The sequence below is a fragment of the Dama dama genome, chromosome 4, assembly GCF_033118175.1.
Source record: "Dama dama isolate Ldn47 chromosome 4, ASM3311817v1, whole genome shotgun sequence".
Lineage (NCBI taxonomy): Eukaryota > Metazoa > Chordata > Mammalia > Artiodactyla > Cervidae > Dama > Dama dama.
The window spans coordinates 9,280,509-9,300,687 of record NC_083684.1 but is presented as its reverse complement, the minus strand read 5'-3'; the positions used below and the strand labels follow the sequence as shown (position 1 = coordinate 9,300,687).

General features: G+C 44.9%; 2 protein-coding genes across 9 annotated transcripts in view; both read left to right on the top strand.

Annotated features, from left to right (window-relative positions):
- Positions 1-29: 29 nt before the first annotated feature.
- KARS1 (lysyl-tRNA synthetase 1) lies at positions 30-13,865 on the top strand. 2 transcript variants are annotated; one of them, XM_061138066.1, is made up of 15 exons: positions 35-169; positions 1,677-1,863; positions 3,656-3,806; positions 4,823-4,988; positions 7,314-7,407; positions 7,706-7,892; positions 7,979-8,104; positions 9,240-9,359; positions 10,377-10,539; positions 10,649-10,822; positions 10,982-11,067; positions 11,406-11,491; positions 12,089-12,215; positions 12,877-13,020; positions 13,586-13,865. In XM_061138066.1, the coding sequence occupies exons 2-15, from the start codon at positions 1,718-1,720 to the stop codon at positions 13,682-13,684; spliced, it is 1,869 nt and encodes a 622-aa protein (XP_060994049.1). In that variant the 5' UTR covers positions 35-169; positions 1,677-1,717; the 3' UTR covers positions 13,685-13,865. The 2 variants fall into 2 exon arrangements, with proteins under 2 accessions (XP_060994050.1, XP_060994049.1); XM_061138067.1 differs by lacking the exon at positions 1,677-1,863 and having other exon boundaries at positions 30-169.
- Positions 13,866-15,614: 1,749 nt separating this feature from the next.
- ADAT1 (adenosine deaminase tRNA specific 1) overlaps positions 15,615-20,179 on the top strand; it is a 29,747-nt gene continuing 25,182 nt past the window's right edge. The window contains exons 1-5 of one of the 7 annotated variants that reach the window (XM_061138056.1): positions 15,655-15,692; positions 16,330-16,442; positions 18,434-18,631; positions 18,917-18,985; positions 19,959-20,013. In XM_061138056.1, the coding sequence (XP_060994039.1) occupies positions 18,463-18,631; positions 18,917-18,985; positions 19,959-20,013 (293 nt within the window). In that variant the 5' untranslated portion in view covers positions 15,655-15,692; positions 16,330-16,442; positions 18,434-18,462. Of the gene's footprint in view, positions 15,693-15,717; positions 16,443-18,433; positions 18,632-18,916; positions 18,986-19,958; positions 20,014-20,179 lie in introns of those variants that run through there. The other 6 variants (XM_061138045.1, XM_061138062.1, XM_061138036.1 and 3 more) reach the window with 6 other exon arrangements.

Here is a 20,179-nt window from a genome sequence, read left to right as displayed (position 1 = left end):
GAAACAGTGCCCCCGCCCCCTTTCCCGGAAGAGGCGGGGCTTCTGACCTTGACCTGGAAGTTGCCGTGCGACACCCCGGTCCTCTTTAGGTCCGGCCCTCGGGGAAGATGGCTGAGGTGCAAGGCGCTGAAGTTAAAGTGGACTGCGGCGAGCCGAAACTGAGCAAAAAGTAAGTGTCGTTGCGGTCATTATGCGATCGGAGAGTCTGGACTAGGAAGCGCCTCGAGGCTCCGGCCGGAACGGCTGTGCCTGGGGCCTTGCTGCCGGTTCTCGTGGTTATGAACACGTTGGGACGCAGGTACTGCGCCGCGAAACTACATCCCCCAAGCTGCCCGAGGGCCGCGCTGGTTGGGTCCTTCCTCCCTGTTGTTCTCCTAGAGTAAGAGAATGCGGAGAACTGGGCGGCGACGGAGAAAAGCGAAATTTACTCTTTTCGAGGAGAAATGAGTTACTGTGCCACGCCCCGGTAAAGAAGTTGGAGAAATGATAAATACCCAGCTCTTCAGAAGGACCTTCAGATTTTCCTTGGCCTCACCAAGGCCATTTTGAACCTTTTGTATTAAAGGGATCACTCTAAAACTGTCGTGCAGCTATCTTGATGGGTTGGTCAGAGGATCTTTGAGAAGTGAGTAAATCACCCACCTCCAGCAGTGTGGACTGTCTTATTTAGCCGAGTACAGCAAGCTGCACTTAGCACTGCTGGAAGTATCTTTGTTAGTCACCCCAAATCCTTGGAGTATAAAGGTAAATATACATGAATTAAGATTGGCCGCTCTTTCACCGATCGTCCCTTGCACTCTCTTAACACTGCATTCCTCAACCGGAGTCCTTCATAGAACCTCGACAGTGATAAGAGTGACTAATCGCTCAGTGCTCCCAAAGATAGTGCATAAATATAGTACCTTCCAGAGGCATGGAGAGAACTTAGTTTCTTTCATTTAGTGGCTGCCTTAGTGCATTTTTTTACTTCTGTGTCTTAATTATTCTTGGAACTTCCTTTGTCAGAATCTTTAGTGAGCACCACTGTATGCCAGTTATTGTCTCCAAGTTTAAAAGCAGGCTGCCTGCCAGGTGACTCAATTAAGGCCTCATTCATTTTAATGCAATGAAGAACAGGATCTCTGTCATTGTGTTGCCTTCCAGTGTTATAAACTTAATGTAGTCCAAGCCTCTTCCTGAAATTCTCCTTTCCTTCTCATTCCTAGAGCTCCAGACAAGTCTTGTCTTTGACTCAGGTGCTTTTGCGGCCTGTTTTTAGCTTCGTCTAGAGTTGGCAGTTGATGATGACGTTTTGTATGCTTCACATTGCCATCTTTGTGGCTAGGAGAGAAACTGCATGTCAGGAACTTGAGAAACACTGCCTCACGTCCTGTCTCCTGTTTTCTATAATGTTGTGATCATTTCTACCTGTAAATCATTGATTGACTTATTGACTTGTGAACCCAGATAAGCACCATCTCACCATAGCCAGGGCTGAGAACATTGTCAGTTACTTGTGTAGCACAGTGAGTGTTAGAGGGCTGCTGTCAGTGGAGAGGGTCTTGCATAAAATGGGACACTAACAGGTTGTGTAACCTCCCCTTCTCCCCCAACCCAACCCATAACAGTAGGAGTGCTGACTGGGGGTATATTGTACTGCATGTCCCATCTGACACCACATCTCTGTTTCCTGTTAGGTGGTGGTAATCATTCTTAGGTGGTTCCAGGGTATTCTGCCATGTTGATGCAAGCCGCTGTAAGGCTTGTTAGGGGGTCCCTGCGCCACACCTCCTGGGCACAGTGGGGGCAGAGGGAGCTGCGCCTGTGTCAACTTGCTCCTTTCACAACGATTCACAAGGACAAGCCACTTTCTGATAAAAGAAGGTTGGTGCTCTTTACCTTCTTTATTGCTCTGGGAGCAAAAGTCCTTCTTAGTTTCTTATCTGTAAAGCCTCTGGCTGAGTTTTGGACTTGTTGCCAAGTAAACAACCCTGCTACCTACTACCCAAACCAATAGTCCTTTCTCAGTTTCTCTTTAATAAATTCAAATTCTCACTCCATAAATTCTTGAGATGACGTTTAGGTCTTATGCTAGAACAGTGCTGAGAACGAAACCCTTGTATGAATAAAGAATTTGTAATACAGATTATTTTCCCTTCCCTATCTTTCTGGAATTTCTTTGCTTCTGAGATTAATTTGGTTTCTAGTCTTAGTTCTTAATCCTAGAACCTTTTTGGATAATCCTTTTTACTGATGTGATTTAAATGGCAAAAACTAGTTGAATGGTAAACAGGCTTATGTTAATGCTAGGAAGAACCAAATAGGCTTAGATGCTCCTGACTGAATGACAGAACAGTAAATCTAGCACATTGTTCTGGAGGGGCAACTTCACAACTGATACAAAACAGATTATACCCAGAGACACTTAACTTTGGGCCCCTCAGAGTCAGTTTTCTTGCTTAAAAGATGGTCATTTCAAGTCTCCATTTTTTAAATTGATTTATTCTAAACTCATATATAATTAAGAATGTGCCCTGAAACCAAACAGTAGCAAGCATGACTAGGGATCATTTGCCATGGTTCATTATTATAGGATATTCATTTAACATTCGTGGTTTGGAAGAACAATGAGGGTATCCCTCTCTGCCCAAATCTGTTTGGTTTCTGAGTCTCAGGTAACAAGTATTAAAAGAGTTTGGATAGTGAGAGATTTGACCAGAAATTTAATCCACATCTATAAAATTTCTGTCCTTGAGTCAGGGTGTGAAGAGTTAAGATAGTGGGGGAATACCTAGAATAGTTCACATTTGCATGCTTAATTAAAGAATGCAGTTAGATAATAGGGATGGGGGTCATCTCTTTGTGTATATTTCAGTCTTCACAACATTTAGGGAAGAACGTGTCTATTATTTGAAAGGAGTAACTTGAGTAATTGAGTAACTTGCTCAAGCACACCAAGTCAGGTTTTAGTCCTAGACAGTCTGGCTCCAAAGGTGGTGTATTATCCCCTACAGCATGCTGCTTTGTACACTATCTACCCAATTTGTTGTTGAAGTCCAGCTCCTCTGGGGAAAGTGAGGCCAATGCTGAGGGTCACTGTCAATGCATTGATCAATGCTGGGGGAGTGATTGTCAGAGGAGTGTCTCCCTGGACTTCCTCACCCCACCCCAAACTAATCCACTCCTTGTGGGAGGGGGGAGAGATGACAAAGCTAGGGCTTTCGCCTTATCACACATCAAATCTGATGCTCTCAGAACTTCATGTTCTCCAAAGGATACTAAACAACTCAGTCCCTGGCCTCAAGGAGATCCCAAGCCTAATTAGCCTGAGAAAATCTTGATGATTTTCTGTAAAACATTTTTTCCTATCCTAACTATAAATATGTAGGGTTTTCTTTGTCCTTGTGTATCTTGATTTTAGACGGGACCTAATGCCAAGGACCTCCGACTGGGAAATAGAGACTGAGAAAGATCTTTCACATCTTTATTCTAAGTTTATTTTTTCCTCTGTCTACCTCATGTATAGAGTTTAGTAACTAAGAGAGAACCGTGGGGGTGTGGAACTGGACAAGTGTGTTTCCCCAGGCAGTTGATATTTTTGGTAATTGGTGACAGGGCAGAACGTAGGGGACTCTTCAGGCACCTGTTACATTGAACACTTTCATCTTCCTGACAGTGAGCTAAAGAGACGCCTGAAAGCTGAGAAGAAAATAGCGGAGAAGGAGGCCAAGCAGAAGGAGCTCAGTGAGAAACAGCTGAGTCAGGCCGCCACCAATCACAGTGCTGACGATGGCGTGGCTGCGGAGGAGGAGAGCTTGGACCCAAATGTGAGTTCTTGGAACCACTGCCCTCCCTGAGCTCAGGGCAGCTTCTGATGAGACCTAGGGCAGATTCCCCAGGAAGAGACAGTAGGAGGGAACAGTAGGGGGCATAAACAGGGGCTGGGACAGGCACTGGGACTGATGAGGGGGGCCCACCACTCCATCTGGTTAAAAGCATAGGCCTTGCGCATCTTTCTTGTCTTTTCTTGCTTAACATTCGAGAGAATCCAGTACTTCCAAGTGGCTGATACTCCTTGGAGTTAGCTGGACCTTATAGCAACCCTGGAGAAAATCTCTCCCTACAGGTGGCCTGGGGGATTTATTGTAGCTGAGAGATTGGCAAACTGTGGCCCACAGGCCAAAGCCACCACCACCCCTCTCCTCCCTAGTTCTGTAAGTAAAATTGTGTTGAAACACAGCCATGCCCACTTGTTTACATGTCTTAAGGCTGCTTTCACACTACAACCTTGAGTAGTTGCATCAGAAATTATTTTTTCTGATATGAAAAAAATGTTTTTTAATACCTCCAGGCCCATGGGCGTGCCTTGGGGAAAAATCTGGTGTGTGACCAGGGATAGGAAAGGAGGAGGAGGGGAAGTGACTCACAGGCAGATGTGCCTCCAGAAGTGGTAACCAGCTCTACCTACACCAGTTAAACTTACTGTTTTAGTGAATCCCTGGCGGTCCAGTGGTTAAGTCTCTGAGCTTCCACTGCTGGGGACCGCCCCGCCACCCCCCGAAAAAAAGAAACTTATTTAGACAGAAATGTGATTTTTCTTTTTGTCACATCTTGCAAATTTTGGGATTCTAGTCTTTATTCCCAACTATATATCTGGCCACCCTGCATATTTAAGTGCAAATCTCACTCCATAGCCAATGCTTGATTCCAAGGCTGGGGAGAGCTTGGTTAAAGAAACCTCACTGTATTGGGGCCCCTCTGAGGCAGGATACTGAACTCCGCTAGACCGGCCCCTGGTCTGACCGGGCTCAACTTCTCAGAAGCTCTTTTGTTTTTTTAACAGCAATACTTCAAAATCCGAAGCCAAGCAGTCCACCAGCTGAAGGTCAACGGGGAAGATCCATACCCACACAAGTTCCACGTGGACATCTCGCTCACTCACTTCATCCAAGAGTACAGTCACTTGCAGCCTGGGGACCACCTGACTGACATCACCTTAAAGGTGGCAGGTAGGAAGGCTCCCAGGCAGTTTGCTGGGCTCCCACAGCAGGCAGGCCTCTGCACTTGCACAGAGAGGAAGGTCTGGGGTGGTCTTGCTCTCAAGGAGCTTGTGTCTGAGACTGCATTCCTTGAGATGGTGCCAATATGTCTATTCACAGAAAGTAGAGCAGCTCTAAGTCATGAGGCCACATTCCAGTGGCGAGGCTGCAGAGGAAGGGGCATTCTTTCTGGGGGACCCCTGACCTGGTGCCGCTACTTGTTCATTGTCCCTTATGAGACTTTATTCCATCAGTGGGAACCATGGCCCTAATAAGCTCCTAACAACTCAGATCTGTGTCCCTAGACTGCTATACACTAGGCTGTATTTCTAGAGCACCCTTATTTTGTGTAAGATCTTCTTCTTAATTCAAAAAATAATTAAATCTTGCCTTACATTTATACCCCAAAAAATATTTCTATATAAAACTACCAGTTGTGGAAAATTTGGAATGTTGAAACATTCAGAGAGGCAAAAAGAGAAAAGCTTAATTACCCGTAATCCCACCACCTAAAGAGAACCCCTGCCAATACTTAAATGCCCCCCAAATTTCGTTTTCTTCACGTCCAGTGATTTTACTAAAATATGTCTTGATGTTAGTCTGGGTCAGTGTACTCAGGTACACAGTGTGCACTGTAATATATTGTCACCTCTTTATAGGAAATTTTTCTTGAACATAGTTTTTTTTTTTTTTGTATTCTATTTCTTGCTTAGGTTTACTTTTGGGACTCCTTTTATCTATATGTTTTATCTTTGCTTTTTTTCATTATTCGTTTTTGTCACTTTTTCTCAAATTTCTTTTTATCTCTTTTTTTATACTTTGATTTTTAAATTTTATCCTCTTTTCCAGATTGTCTTAAGGCATTACGTGTTGTATTTATTCATTCTTATTTCCTTCTAATTTAGGCTTCATTTCTGAGATGGTTTTCTTACTTTATTTTCTAATTTTCATGCCATCTCATTTGTTTTTCTAACTCTGATTTGTATTCTTTCATATTTTGTATCACATTCAAATGTCTTTCAGGTTGTGAAATAGACTTTTTTGCTTTTTCCTGAACATGTCTTTCTCAAGTGCTTTCATTGTCTGTGGAGATGTTATTCTTGTTACTTCTGCTTCTAAATTTAATATTGGTGTTTGACCTTGCCTCTTTTTTTATTGATAGGCAAGAAATAGATTTATTAATATAAGATGCTTATAAGAGATACACACGAGCAAACAAGAGAGCTCTGCTGTGATGTTTTGTTTTTTTCTTTTAAATGTGAGAGGTTTTTTTTTTTCCTGAATATTAAAAGGAAGCTCAGGGGACTTCCCTGGTGATGCAGTGACTAAGACTCTGCTCCCAACACAGGAGACCCAGTTTCAATCCCTGGTTGGATCCCACATGTTGGAACTAAAGACCCTGCATGCGGCAGCTAAAACCCGACAGAGCCAAATAAATAAATATTTTTTAAAAAGTGGAGGCGGGAGCTTGGTTCAGATAGCTTTTCTAGTTTCACTGAGGTCTCTCTTCAGTTTTTTTGTGTGTGAAGTGTTCAGAAATACAGCAACTTGCTTTCTGGGATTTGCAGTCTCTTCTTCCTTGCTTTTGCTGGACTCTCTGTTTTCTCAGTCTTGTTCAGTTTTGTGGGGCCTTGTCCTAGGAGAGATCCCTGGCCATTGAGTTTAGAGAGTTCTTGGGGGCCCCACTAAAGGGTTTCGCCCCCTAGGCCTTCTTGGTGCAGTCCTCCATACTCACTCGAATGGCAGTGAGCTGCAGTCCTTTACTTAGCCCTGCCACATTGTCCAGTGATACCTGTGGTTTTTAGGAAGACTTCCAGTTCTCAGACCTGTCAGAGACCCCATTGATTCCCATAGCTTTTTCCTGTATCGAAGTCTTGGGGTCCTTGGTGGTTTTTCCCTCTGCTTGTATTTGGGGATTCTTGGAATATCTTCCCACGTAATTTTGCTGTAAATTTTATCCATGGCTTTTTGCCCTTCCCTGTCTAGTGCTTTCTGTTTTTATGTGGAGATTTAGGAAGATCCAAAAACGACACTGCTGCATTTTAGGAAGATCCAAAAATGACATTCTGGGAATCCATGGAGCACCTTTAAAAACCAGATCTTCCTACACATCTTTCACTGGTTTGAATGGGAAGCCAACCTTGTCCTGAAGAAAAGGGCAGGGCTTAGGCCTCAGGCTACGATCAAAGTGCTCTAGTTTATGTTCTGCCTGGATGTAAAAAATGCAGAGGGCACTTTTTTGGCACAGATATCATGAAATAGCTTCTATCAGTATTTTTGCTGTTCTTTCTCTAGGTAGGATCCATGCCAAAAGAGCTTCTGGAGGAAAGCTTATCTTCTATGACCTTCGAGGAGAGGGGGTCAAGTTGCAAGTCATGGCCAATTCCAGGTATATAGAAATATTCATTTACAGGCCTTTCTAGATTGGCCCAGAGCAACATGACAGAGAACAAAGGTCCATGTGGTCTTCTTTACTTGTTGGAAGTAAAAGTTAAAGGGAATGGTGTAGGGTTGGGAAAATAAAATGAGATTGACACCTGTTCTTGGGTTGTGTGACAAACATTTGACCTTGAATCTAGGAGTCTTCTTAGCTTCACAGTAACAGTTTAGCAAGGGTTCTAAAGTACACCAGAGGTCAGTTTTAATTTGGGATATTGTGTACTGAGTTAAATTTTCTATTCATTCAGGAATTACAAATCTGAGGAAGAATTTATTCGTATTAACAACAAACTGCGCCGGGGAGACATAATTGGAGTCCAGGGCAATCCTGGGAAAACCAAGAAGGGCGAGCTAAGCATCATCCCCTATGAAATCACACTGCTGTCTCCTTGCCTGCACATGTTGCCTCACCTTCACTTCGGCCTCAAAGACAAGGTGAATTCTTGTGGCCTCCTGGTTCTGGTGTACCATACCGTTGAATGGAGCGCATCAGTGTTTCCTCTCTGTTCCTCCTCATTTAGGAAACACGGTATCGGCAGAGATATTTGGACTTGATCCTGAATGACTTTGTGAGGCAGAAATTCATCATCCGCTCCAAGATCATCACGTATATAAGAAGTTTCTTGGATGAATTGGGATTCCTAGAGGTGATGGAGAGTTCTTACCTGACATGAGCTGCTTTGCGGTGCCTGCCTCTTGCTCTTCCTTCCCTTCCCTTCCCCATAGGCACATCCTGTGTCAGTATGCTTCATGCTCAATGAAAAGTCCTCTTTCTTGCCACTGTCTTGGTTCCACCTTACTTATTTAGTGCCCTGATTTGGAAGGTAGGACAGGACTGCTAAGATAATAATACGTAGAGGGCCAGTCACGTGCTAATGATGCCATGTTCAATATGTTGCCAACTCGTTTTGCTTTTTTGTAGAATTAAAAGTATTTTTCTTAATTTTTATTCAACTTCTTTAAACTGAAAGATGTTGTTTAGGAAGAATTTTAGAACAAAAAAATTTCAATATTTTCTAATTGTATGAGAAACATGAGTACATGTTACCATAAAACAAATTCAGACAATAAAGAAGTAAGTAGAAGCAAAACTGAAAGTCCCCTTTCATTTTTTCCCAACTAATTACCCTCTCCAAACGTGCATTTGAATATGTATCCTTCCTTGCCATTTACTGTGTATATTTATATGCATACCGATGCACGTTGCAGATGGGGTACCTGTGTAAATGCTTTAGAAGGGTTTTACTCTTTGTTTTAAAACATAAACGAAGTCATATTGTATATATTACAATGGACCTCTCCACACCCAACACATTCTAGGACCCTTTGCATGTCCATATGTGTGTGTGGGTTCCTTTTTGATACTTTGTATTATTTCCTCTGTTGATATCTTAATGTTTCTGATTGTCTCTGATAATATATTAGTGAACATCTTTGTGCACATGTATGCGTGTTTCTGTATGGTGGATTTATGTCAAAGGATATCAGCTGTTACACTTTTAATAAATACTGCAAATTGAACCCAAGAAAGGGCATACCCATTTAGAGTCCCACTGACAGCTTGTGAAAGTTTATGATGCTGTGTTAATGATATTTGGTATTAATAGAAAGAGACACTATTCTAGAGAATCAAGCTAGCTCTACTTCTTTGTCAAACACCTGCACATTACTATTGAACTTATCTTTTACTTGGGATATAATAGACTATCACAGTCAAAGCAGGAGCGATCCCCTCAACTAGAGGAGCTCTGTGTGTGAACTAAACGTTTTTCCCTCTCTTAGATTGAAACTCCCATGATGAACATCATCCCAGGGGGAGCTGTGGCCAAGCCTTTTATCACCTACCACAATGAACTGGACATGAATTTATATATGAGAATTGCTCCGGAACTCTACCATAAGGTAATCAATAAAAGATGCCCTGTGTCCTTAGAGAAGCGGAAGGCTGAAAGACATTGGCTAGACAGGTGCAGTCAGAAATAAGAGGAACAGTGAGGGTAGAACAACAAAAGTGTTCTAAGTGTCAGGTTTGTGAGTGTTACATTTCTGGAATTTATCTATAGGGTCAGTAGAGCCTTCTCTAGGGCCAAGGGAGTGTCTTTCCTAGATGGACACATCTTGCTAACCTACTCTGTTTCCCATAATGCTTTTTAATATAATTCTTATATTAAAGCTGATTTTAGTCCTTTGTTGAAGAATGAGTTGAATTTCTGCTTGAAAGTTGGAAATACCCTCAAATCACCAGAATAAACATCAAAGACTATGTCATTAGTTGCAAACAACAAAAAGTGTTATAGTGTTTATAAGTAAAAGAACAATGTATCCAAATACACAAGGACGCTCACAGTTTCCAGGAGGATCAGAGAATCGGGCTTGGAGACCACACAATTAGGAATGGTTCTGAGTCATATCAAAGGGCTGTCCTCATGAAGAACCCAGTATCTTCCATTTGGGAACTCACCACAGCTCGTAAGCATGGCGTGAGGCACACGTCGTTGCCATTAGGACCTCTACAGTTACTACCTTTATAAGCCAGATACCTCTGGCCCCCTTCACCAGAGGAGATTCTGTACTATATCTGCATCCTCTTTGCACGTGGAAGTCTCACAGATGGGTCTGACTGGGGAGCTTGGGTCATGTGCCTGCACCCTGACCCCCAAGAGGCTTCTTGTAGAAGCTCACACAAGATGGGGGACACCCCAGACAAAGGAAGAGTGAGTATTCAGTGTTCCTGGGCAGCCAGAGTGAATTATAATTATCCACAAAGACCTGAAGAGAGTAGGGCACTCAGCATTTGGGTAGAGACCTGAAAGCATGGCTTGAGCTGTGAAAACCAAGTTACAGCTCTTGTAGACAGAAACTTTGCCCGGCCAGACAAGATTAGCTGCTGTGACCACGACCATGGCCATGTGTTATTAGATGCTGGTGGTTGGTGGCTTCGACCGGGTGTATGAAATTGGACGCCAGTTCCGGAATGAAGGAATTGATTTGACTCACAATCCTGAGTTCACCACCTGTGAATTCTACATGGCCTATGCCGACTATCATGATCTCATGGAAATCACAGAGAAGATGATTGCAGGTGACCCCCTCCTGCTCCCTTTGTCTTTCCCACGTGTCTGGAGGACTGGTGTGCTGCCTTCAATGGGACTTCCTGTTGGTCCTCTTTAAATGACACATTTCTTTCCCAGGGATGGTGAAACACATTACAGGCAGTTACAAGGTCACCTACCATCCAGATGGCCCAGAAGGCCAAGCCTATGAGATTGACTTCACCCCGCCCTTCCGGAAAATCAGCATGGTAGAAGAGCTTGAGAAAGCCCTGGGCATGAAACTGCCAGAAACGAACCTTTTTGAAACTGAAGGTAAAGTGATGCACTCCTCCAGTTGTAGGGCCTTCCTTCCTGTTCAGCTCTGAATTAGATTATGTCAGGAGTACGGTTCCCCATGCAATTCTTCTTATATTGGGGTGGTATTGTGATGGTATGATGTCTTCTGTCCCAACTTGTATGTTTGTATTACAGAAACTCGCAGAATCCTTGATGATATCTGTGTGGCAAAAGATGTCGAGTGTCCTCCACCCCGGACCACCGCCAGGCTCCTTGACAAGGTGAGAGGCCGGGCACTGGTCGTAGATGCCCGCACCCACTGGTAATGCCCCCTGCTCCCTGTGAAGGGGAGCTCCGCCGTAGAGCATTAACTTCCCCAGCTTCACAGGAAAGCTCTAAAGAAAGAAATGAGAGAACAAGTTTTAAGTTCCTGCTTACTAAGCTCTCTGCCAAATAGTTACATTTGTTACCTTAGTTCATCCTTACCAACCTTTCAGCAGCTTAAGATAAACTTCTGTAGCATCAGGTGTGAATAGGAGTGGAGTCCTCTGCCACCAGGACTGAGCCAATCAAAATGGCATTTAGAAGGGCTCTAGCTGTGCTCTGCTTTCTCCTTCAGCTTGTCGGGGAGTTCCTGGAGGTGGCGTGCATCAATCCTACCTTCATCTGTGATCACCCACAGATAATGAGCCCTCTGGCCAAATGGTAAGACAGAGTGTGGTGTCTCAGTTACCTGTTGCTGCATGATAACCTCAGAACTTAGCGACATAAAGCAGTTTATTCTCAAGAGTGTGTGGGCTCACAGGGCTGTCTTGCTGCCCTATGTGGTGTTGGTGAGGGTAACTCAAGTGACTTTTTTCACCTGGGAACTTGGTCAGCGTGCCTTGCATCCCCCCGCGGGGGTTCTCCTACTCCAGAGCCTCTTCTCTGGCAGCGGAGCCAAGGGTCCAAGTGGAATCATTCTGAAAGAATAAATCCTGGTGTGCACACACAGACCAAGCCCCTGCCGATGTCCCACCAGCCAGAGCAAGTCAGCCAGGCAGCCCAGAGTCAGTGTGGCAGGGCATGAATACAGCGGGTTTGGTTCGGGGTCCCAGTCTACTGCATAGGTCTGTTGTAAGATGATTCAAGCTTCCTTGTCTCTGACCGTCCCCGGTATTGTAGTAAATGATTCAGCGCTGAGGATGCATTAAGGCTTCGGATCACAGTCAATAACAGTTTTGAGTCAACCAGGTTTCAGGAGTTCTTGTGCTTGTACCACATGTTCTGTTTATTCACCCTCCCCGGTGGTCTCCTCCCCAGGCACCGCTCTAAAAAGGGTCTGACTGAGCGCTTTGAGCTGTTTGTCATGAAGAAGGAAATATGCAATGCCTACACTGAGCTGAACGACCCTGTGCGACAGCGGGAGCTCTTTGAAGAACAGGCCAAGGTAAGGAGGGAGCGTGAGCCTGCTCACCAGAAGACACCTGCCTTCACCCTGGTCTGTGTCTGGCCTGCAACTCCTGCTGACCGGAACAGAAATGAAGGCTGAGAGCCACAGGCCTCACAGGAGGAAGTCACATTTCAAGATGGAGAACTTGAGCAGTTTGGGCCCTAGAATTTCTATATAAATGGAGCTCAGGTGTGATATCTGTGAGGGGCGTGTGACACTCGTGTTGACGAGGACGTTACCTTTTCTTAGATGGTATGTTTATTGAGGTGGCCTGGGGATGGGAAGACAAAGCAGCCACGGGCCGCCCGCACGAGCGCTTGCCACTGGTGGGTGCTTCAGGGAGTGGGAGGGACACTGTGGGAATCAGCAGTCTCTGCAAATCAACTGCACTGGACTCGCAGAGCCCCAGGCAGTGGAGGGATTTCCACTTGACAGAGAAGCTCGCATATGTTCTGGGGTAGGGTTCATCAGTCCTGACCTTCAGGTCTTCAAAAGAAATGGCTCCATGCTGGAGTTCCTGGGAAGCGTTTCCAGCAAGTGCTAGGTGTCCAGAGCAGTGCTGGGATGGAAATGCCTCTGACGGTTTTCACATGCTCACTCAGACGCCAGAGCGCGCAGCCTGGAAGAGTGTCACTGTGTGTGTGGCTCTGTCCTCTAGGCCAAGGCCGCTGGCGACGACGAGGCCATGTTCATAGATGAAACCTTCTGCACTGCCCTGGAGTACGGGCTGCCCCCCACGGGCGGCTGGGGCATGGGTATCGACCGCGTCGCGATGTTTCTCACAGACTCCAATAACATCAAGGTACGCAGCAGCCCTGAAGGAGCACCAGGAAAGGGCGCTGGGCTGGGAGGAGGGGCAGGCGGAGAGGTTACCTGTGACTTCACAAGAGCACAGTCAGGGCATCTGATTGCACAGAATTTGGGGGTTTCTACCCAAGGCAGAAGAAATACCAATTGTTTGCATTTCTTAAGGATCCAAGGAACATACTGAGCCATCTACATGCATTACCTCATTTAACTTAAGTCAACCTGTGACCTGTAGAAACTATTGTTATCCCCATATTTACAGATGAAATCATTTGGAGAGAACCTGTCTTATTTATTCTTTCTTTTGATATCGTGATCTAGGCAGTGCTGTGCATTTTAATATTTATTTCTTTGGCTCTGGGTCTTAGTTGCAGCATGCGAGGTCCTTTAGTTGTGCATTTCTTCTTTTCCATTGTTTGTAACTAAGACGGACTAAATTGAAATGAAACAACACAGATCTCCGGGTTTTGGTGATAACAGTAACCAGGAGGGGGAAAGGAGTGGGTGGATGGGTAGGAAAAAGTGCTTCTTAGCTTCAGAATCCATTCTCTGTCCTGTAGGAAGTGCTTCTGTTTCCTGCCATGAAACCTGAAGACAAGAAGGAGAATGTAGCCACCACGGATGGCCTGGAAAGCACAGCACCCGGCACTTCTGTCTAGAAAACAGTAATGACGAGTCACGTGACAGCTGATTGCATTTCTGTAACCAGGGACTGTGAGGGAATTCCTGTGTGTGTTGCTGTCTGTTTGACTATCACATTTCACTTCAGCCGCCAAAAGCGAGAAGAGGAATCAAGAATTCCTTTTTACTCCTTGTTACCAAATAAACCATTTGTCTCTACTCTTGTCTCATCGCTCTTTACTTTTGAAATGTCATCTTATTTCCCAGACAACTGACCTAATGAATGTTTAGGATTATACCACTTTACTCATTCAACAAATTTCTCTAGGTGACATCGAAGTAGAGATCTAGAAACAGAGATCTGAGTGGAAAAGCATAGTCCAGACCAGAGGGCTGCATTTTTGAGGAACTCCAGAGGGGTCTGGTATGACCAGTAAGGAGCAAGTAAAGCTCAGTGAGGGGCCAAACCATGCAAGCACTTGTAAGCCATGCAGTGAAGTATGTGTTTTATCATGGCGAGATGAGAAGCCATTGGACAGTTATGGGCAGTGTTTTTCAAAGACTGTTCTAGTTAGTATGTGGATGGCAAGAGTGAAAGAGAGTCAACTTTGCATTTGCAAGCTGAGGAGACATGATGGCTTAGTTTTGGATGGTCATTTTACAAAATGACGGTGATGGTTATGAGTCACTGGAGTTTGCTTGTGTTCCTGAGGTCAGAATCTGTTGGCAAAGTGAGCTGTGAGAAGAGGAATCAAATAATTTCAAGGTTTTAGGCCTAACCACCTGGAAAGCAGAGTTGTCATTGACTTGAGATGGGAAAAATTTGAAGGGCAGGTTTGAGAAGGAAGGTTGAGTGTGGTTAAACATGTTTGTTAGATGTTGGGTGAAAAGAGTGAGTAGGATGTTGAATAGTGAATCTGGTATGTTCATATTTTCAATTCAGTGAAAAAGAACTGGAGCTGGGCAGAAAAATGTAAAAAAAAGTCCAAGATTAACACAGCAATCCAAGAGGAAGACAACAGCAGTTTGTCCAAAGGACTAGGGTTTTGCCATAAAAGTAGAACTGGGTGAATTCAAGAGAGAGATCAACAGGACTTGGTAACAGATAATATATTGGATTATAATACGGGGGTGAAGGGAACGAAAATGACAAGGTGATTCACTTCTCAATTTATGCAACTAGATGAACGGCAGTACTAATCCTTGAGATATACCTGGAAGATGATTACCCCACCAGAAATCTTTTAAAAAACAGAAGAAAGAGTCACAGATAAAACATGTTAGAGAGAGGAACATGATACTTATCTTTGGAGGAGTAAGGAATTTACCCTTCCTCTGATCTAGAAAGAAAGATGGGGGTCAATTAAGCTGCACTTCTCTAGCTTTGGAGGGATAATATGAAAAGTAAGTTCTCTCTCATCTTTAGGAATTGAGGTATACAACTGCCAAATGGTACAGACTCCTGAACTACAATCTGAAGGTTTTAGACCTGAACTGTTAATAAATAAGCCAAGAGCCACATGTGGCTAATGCACATTTGAAATGTGGCTGGTGAGAACTGAGACGTACTCTGAGTGTAATATACAAACCAGACTTCTGATACTTAGTATAGAAAAAATATAAAATACCTCAATATCTTTTTTAAAAAATGGATTACACGTTGAAATATGTTGTATATGTTAGGTTAAATAAAACATGGTTTAAGTTCATCTTTTGAGTTTTTAAAATGTAGACATTTTTTAGTTACATATCTGGCTCGAATTATATTTCTACTGGATAGCAGTGTTTTAGACAAAAATTTACCCTAGTGTTCCAAGATACAACATCATTCTATTCTTGGAATCTATTCTCTCGCACACCATCAGCTTCCCGAGCCCCTTTGACTGATACGCACAGCGCCGGAAGTCGGATCTGACCCTCCCACCTGGCTCCGCCCCCTAAGCGACTACAAAGGCCGGCGGGCAGTGTATGTCGCCTCTTAGTGACGTTACGTCCGCGGAGCCGCACACGCTTCGTCAGTTCCTTTCGACGGCGTGCGTCGTAGAGGTGGGAGGGGAGGGTCTCAGAGAGGGTGGGGTCGCGGAGCCGAGGGCGCGCGAGTGAGCGGTGTCTTCGCGGCTTCTGGGTCAGGTTTCAGTGTCTGACTTTTCCAAGCTCCGTTTGTGTGGGGAGAGGACGTGAGAACAGTACCTCTCCCACCACGCGTGGGGCGGTAAGAGACGGCTCCTTTAATGGAAATACCGCCCTCCCGGCGCGGAGAGCCCCCGCTGCGGGCGAGCGCGGGACGCGTGGCCGTGCTGCAGCGTCCTACAAAACCCAAGAGGGGAGGCACCGACCTAGTCTCGGCTGCAGGGGCCCGGAGTCTCCTGTTGACTGAACACGTTGGCCCTACCCGGACCTCTTGAGGGTGTTGAGCCGGGGGCTGAGGGAAGTAGGCTTCCCTTCCAACCCTTCGAAAAGGGCGTCTCGCCCCTGGCCCTAACTTTCTTTGAAAAGGAAGTGGGCTCTTCAGCTTTTTGCAACTGTTAAAACATGCGATCTTATGGGCAAAGAACTGTCTAACAACTGATCTTTTGTTTCATATAAAAAATTATTCACGTTCTAGGAGAGAGTGGATTTGAATTTTAGTGGACTCAGTGTAGCAAAACTTTTATTCAGCTACTGGGCATGCTTATCCCGACAGCTCCGAGAATGTGACGATACAGTTCTGGGCTGCTGCTTCAGAGAGAGGGCTTCTTCTGGCAAGTTCTGTCTTCCTTGGCTATTATGGCTTGTGTACCTATGATTTAATTTCAGGTGGGTACCAGAGTATCTGCCTTCATAAAGTATACTGCCTTCTGATGCTCCCCGCCCCCTCGTAGTGAGAGGGAAATCTCTTCCAAATGGAGGATTCAAGGCTTGCCCATGCTTTTCTTTTGCTCCAAGAGATAGAGGATTTATACTGCGAGAGCTCCCTGGCGGTCTAGAGGCTAGGATCCGCTTTTTTCCTGCAATGGTCCGGTTTCAATCCCTACTTAGGGAACTTGTGGTTGTGGTTTGGTAACTTAAGTCGTGTCCGAATCCTGCGACCCCATGGACTGTAGATCTTCAGGCTCCTCTGTCCGTGGGATTTTCCAAGCAAGAATACTGGAGTCGGTTTGAGCTAAGACCCCGCAAAACCAGCCTGTGGGGCAAAGAAAAAAGAAACTTATGCTTGTTCTCTGACATAAATCACAATTTATGTCAGTTCCAGCCAGATTCTTAATTTAAATCACTATGATCTGATGTACTATGACCATTTATTGAAATAACAACCCACACATCAGGACAGTTAAATGATAAACTGAAGCATATTAGAATTTTTAAAAGTTTGATCAAAAACCAATTCCAATCGGGCAGCACCAAAGCAGAAGTAGTTAGGAGCCCTCTGCAGCAGGAGGCAGGGTAGACTGTTGTAGAAAAAGTGCAGAAACAAAAGAAGAAATCATTTGATTGGCTGCAGCTGGAAGCCTAGCTGAGGGCTGTTGGTTATTTGTCGTTAGCAGTTTTGATATTATAACCTTAAGGCATTTACACACTTAGATCTTGGTTTGCTTAAATAGGCCAACGCAGCATTAGAGGTTCATCAATCTAATCGTCTCCTTGTTTTATTAACTTAACAGTGCAAACAGCTTATTGTGGAAAAATCAGTTGTCTGCTATATACCTTGAGGCTCAGTGGAGCCTTTTGTTTGTTTGTTTGGTGACACATTTGGCTTTGCCCATCACCTTATGATCTTATTTTTTCCTAAGAAGCTTTTCATACATTTCAGTGACCAAATGAGGTCACTGAGTGAGCATTAATAGAGTCAACAATGAGAAGAGTGTCAAGGGAAGTATTCTAGGCCTCTTTTAGGTCTGTTTCATGGTCTCTTATTCATGGCTTTACGTATCCATCACAGATCCACTATCTGCCAAGGAGCTCAAGGCAAATGAATAAGGAAATTCAAATGTTCTTATTTGTAGTATCAATCTCAATTGATGTAATTATGCTCAACACTGTGCCAACTTTTTCTAAGTATTATTTAAGCCTCACAGCAACTCCAGTGGATTAAATTCTATTGTCTCTTTTATCAGATGACACAGAAAGGTTAAGTAATCTACCCTGTATCTCATAGTTAATTTGTAGCAAAGCCAGGATTAGAATCCAGAAAGGGTAACTCCAAAGCCCTCATTCTGAGAAGCAGAACTGCTGTCTCACTTGAGTGATGAGAAACACTAGGCTCTGTCACTGCCCTCTGCATCATAAAAGATTGAGGAAGAGATTAAAATGTTGCTTTCCTGATGGGGGCGGAGGTTTATTAGGATAAAGAACCTCTCTGCTGTGAGGAAAAGAAAAGTAAAATGTCTGGGAAAAAAAGAAAACCTTTATCCCCAGAAAGATGAAGTTTGTCTGGTGTGGGTCTGTCTGAAGCAAGCTGAGGTCTGCAGCCCTTTACATGCTATTTCCAAATGAAAAGTGGAATACCGACGATCTTTCCTCATATGCTTTCATTTTGAGTATTGGGCTCGGATTCATTAGAAAGATGTCATATATCCAACATTAGGAAAAAAAACAGCTTGAAGAAGTAATGTATCTTCGGGGGTTGTGAGATTTGAGGCTGTTGACCTTTCATTAATGGTGAAAGCAGAGGGGTAGTCAGAGAAGATGATACACAGTTACAAATGGGGAAGCCTCACTGGGAACATGAAGGGGCTACATGTGAACGCCTGCTGCAGCCGGTTGTGGGTTGTAGCATCTTGCCTTGGCTCTCCTTTCTGTCCTGACAGGTGTGGATTTTGATCAGGGCCTGAGCACCATGTGGACCGCGGATGAGATTGCCCGGCTGTGTTATGAGCACTATGGGAGCAGGCTGCCCAAGCAAGGGAAGCCTGAGCCCAACCGCGAGTGGACGTTGCTCGCAGCCGTGGTGAAGATACAACCCACAGCTGACCAGGCCTGCGACGGCTCTGACGGACCAGTGCAAGGTGAGACCTTTTCTCCCTGAAACACTCTCTCCCAGTAAGAGACACAGGGGTAGCCAGGGATGGTGGTGGTTGGGTATGATCCGAGATGCTGGGCACGTTCTGCTGCTGCTGGCCGGGTGCTGCGGGACCTCTGGTGGTGGGAGATGGCTGTGCAGAAACCACGGTCCTCAGCTGAGGCAGCCTGTGAGGGAGCCCTCTGGATGAATGTTTGGGGAGGGTATTAAACTTGCCGACCATTCAGATTCTGAGAATTCATTTTATGATTTGCTTTTTTTTCCTCCTCAGTGACAAAGGAAGTTGTCTCAATGGGAACAGGAACCAAATGCATAGGCCAGTCCAAAATGAGGAAGAGCGGTAAGCCTGGGTGGGGTCTCAACAGGGGCTGTTAGGGAGTTTTAGAAAACTGGTGGCGGTGTCACCTGTTTCTCTTCCCGGCAGAGCAAAGGGGCCTTATTTGCAGAGCACAGGGGCGTGTCACTAGGTGGCTGACCTTTCACTTCCTGCTGACTGTCGCTCCAGTTGGAAGGACAGAACTCATTTAAAGAATGGAAATGAGTTTCAGAAGCAAAGGCTGCCAGGAACATCTTTCTGAGTGGATTGAAAGTTGGCCAGTTACTTTCATGCTCAAACCAAAAGGTCCCTGAGTTTAGCTTTCCATAGTACATCTGAAGCTCCAGAAAGCAATTGTGAATCAAATGGAGATTTTGGCACAAAAAAGAGTAAGAAAACCCCTTAGAGGTCTGGCATCTTCACTTTCTAGATGCCAGTTAACAGATTCCTCCTCCAGTTTCCTTCCCTCATCTCCTGGTTTTCCCTGGGGTATGAGGTCGCTGTTCCAGGACCACTGTTGATTGAATGCAACGGAGTTGTATCACCATGGGCACAAGTATGGCACCAGGATACAAAAGATCTGGACCTCTGTCCTCCTGATAAAGATCTCCCTATAAATCAGGAGTTCTCAGCTAGGGGAGATTTGCCCTCCAGGAGACATTTGGCAATGTCTGGAGACATTTTTGACTGTCAAAACTGGGAGAAGGGGAATATGCTAGTGGTCTCTAGTGAATAGAGTCCAGGAATGCTGCCAAACATCCTGCAGTGTACAGGACAGACACCCCCCCGACACACACACACACAGCATTTTCCAACCCGAGATGTCAGCAGTTGAGGAAACCCTGCTGTAAATGCTGTGCCAGTAATGATTGTGCTGCTTTCTGGCAAAGCCCTCCAGGAGTTATGTGACCTGTCTGGGTACTGGGGAAAACTGCCATGTTCTGCTTTCAGGAACCAGGTTCCACATGTTTTCACTAGTGTCTTATCTTTGCCACAGGTGACATCCTCAATGATAGCCATGCTGAGGTCATAGCCAGAAGGAGCTTCCAAAGGTAAAGCCACATCGCCAGAGAGCTTGATCTAGCATGGGTGGGAGTCCCAGAATTTGCATTTCTAATAAGCCCCCAGTTCAGTTCAGTTCAGTCGCTAAGTTGTGTCCGACTCTTTGCGACCCCATGAAGCGCAGCACACCAGGCCTCCCTGTCCATCACCAATGCC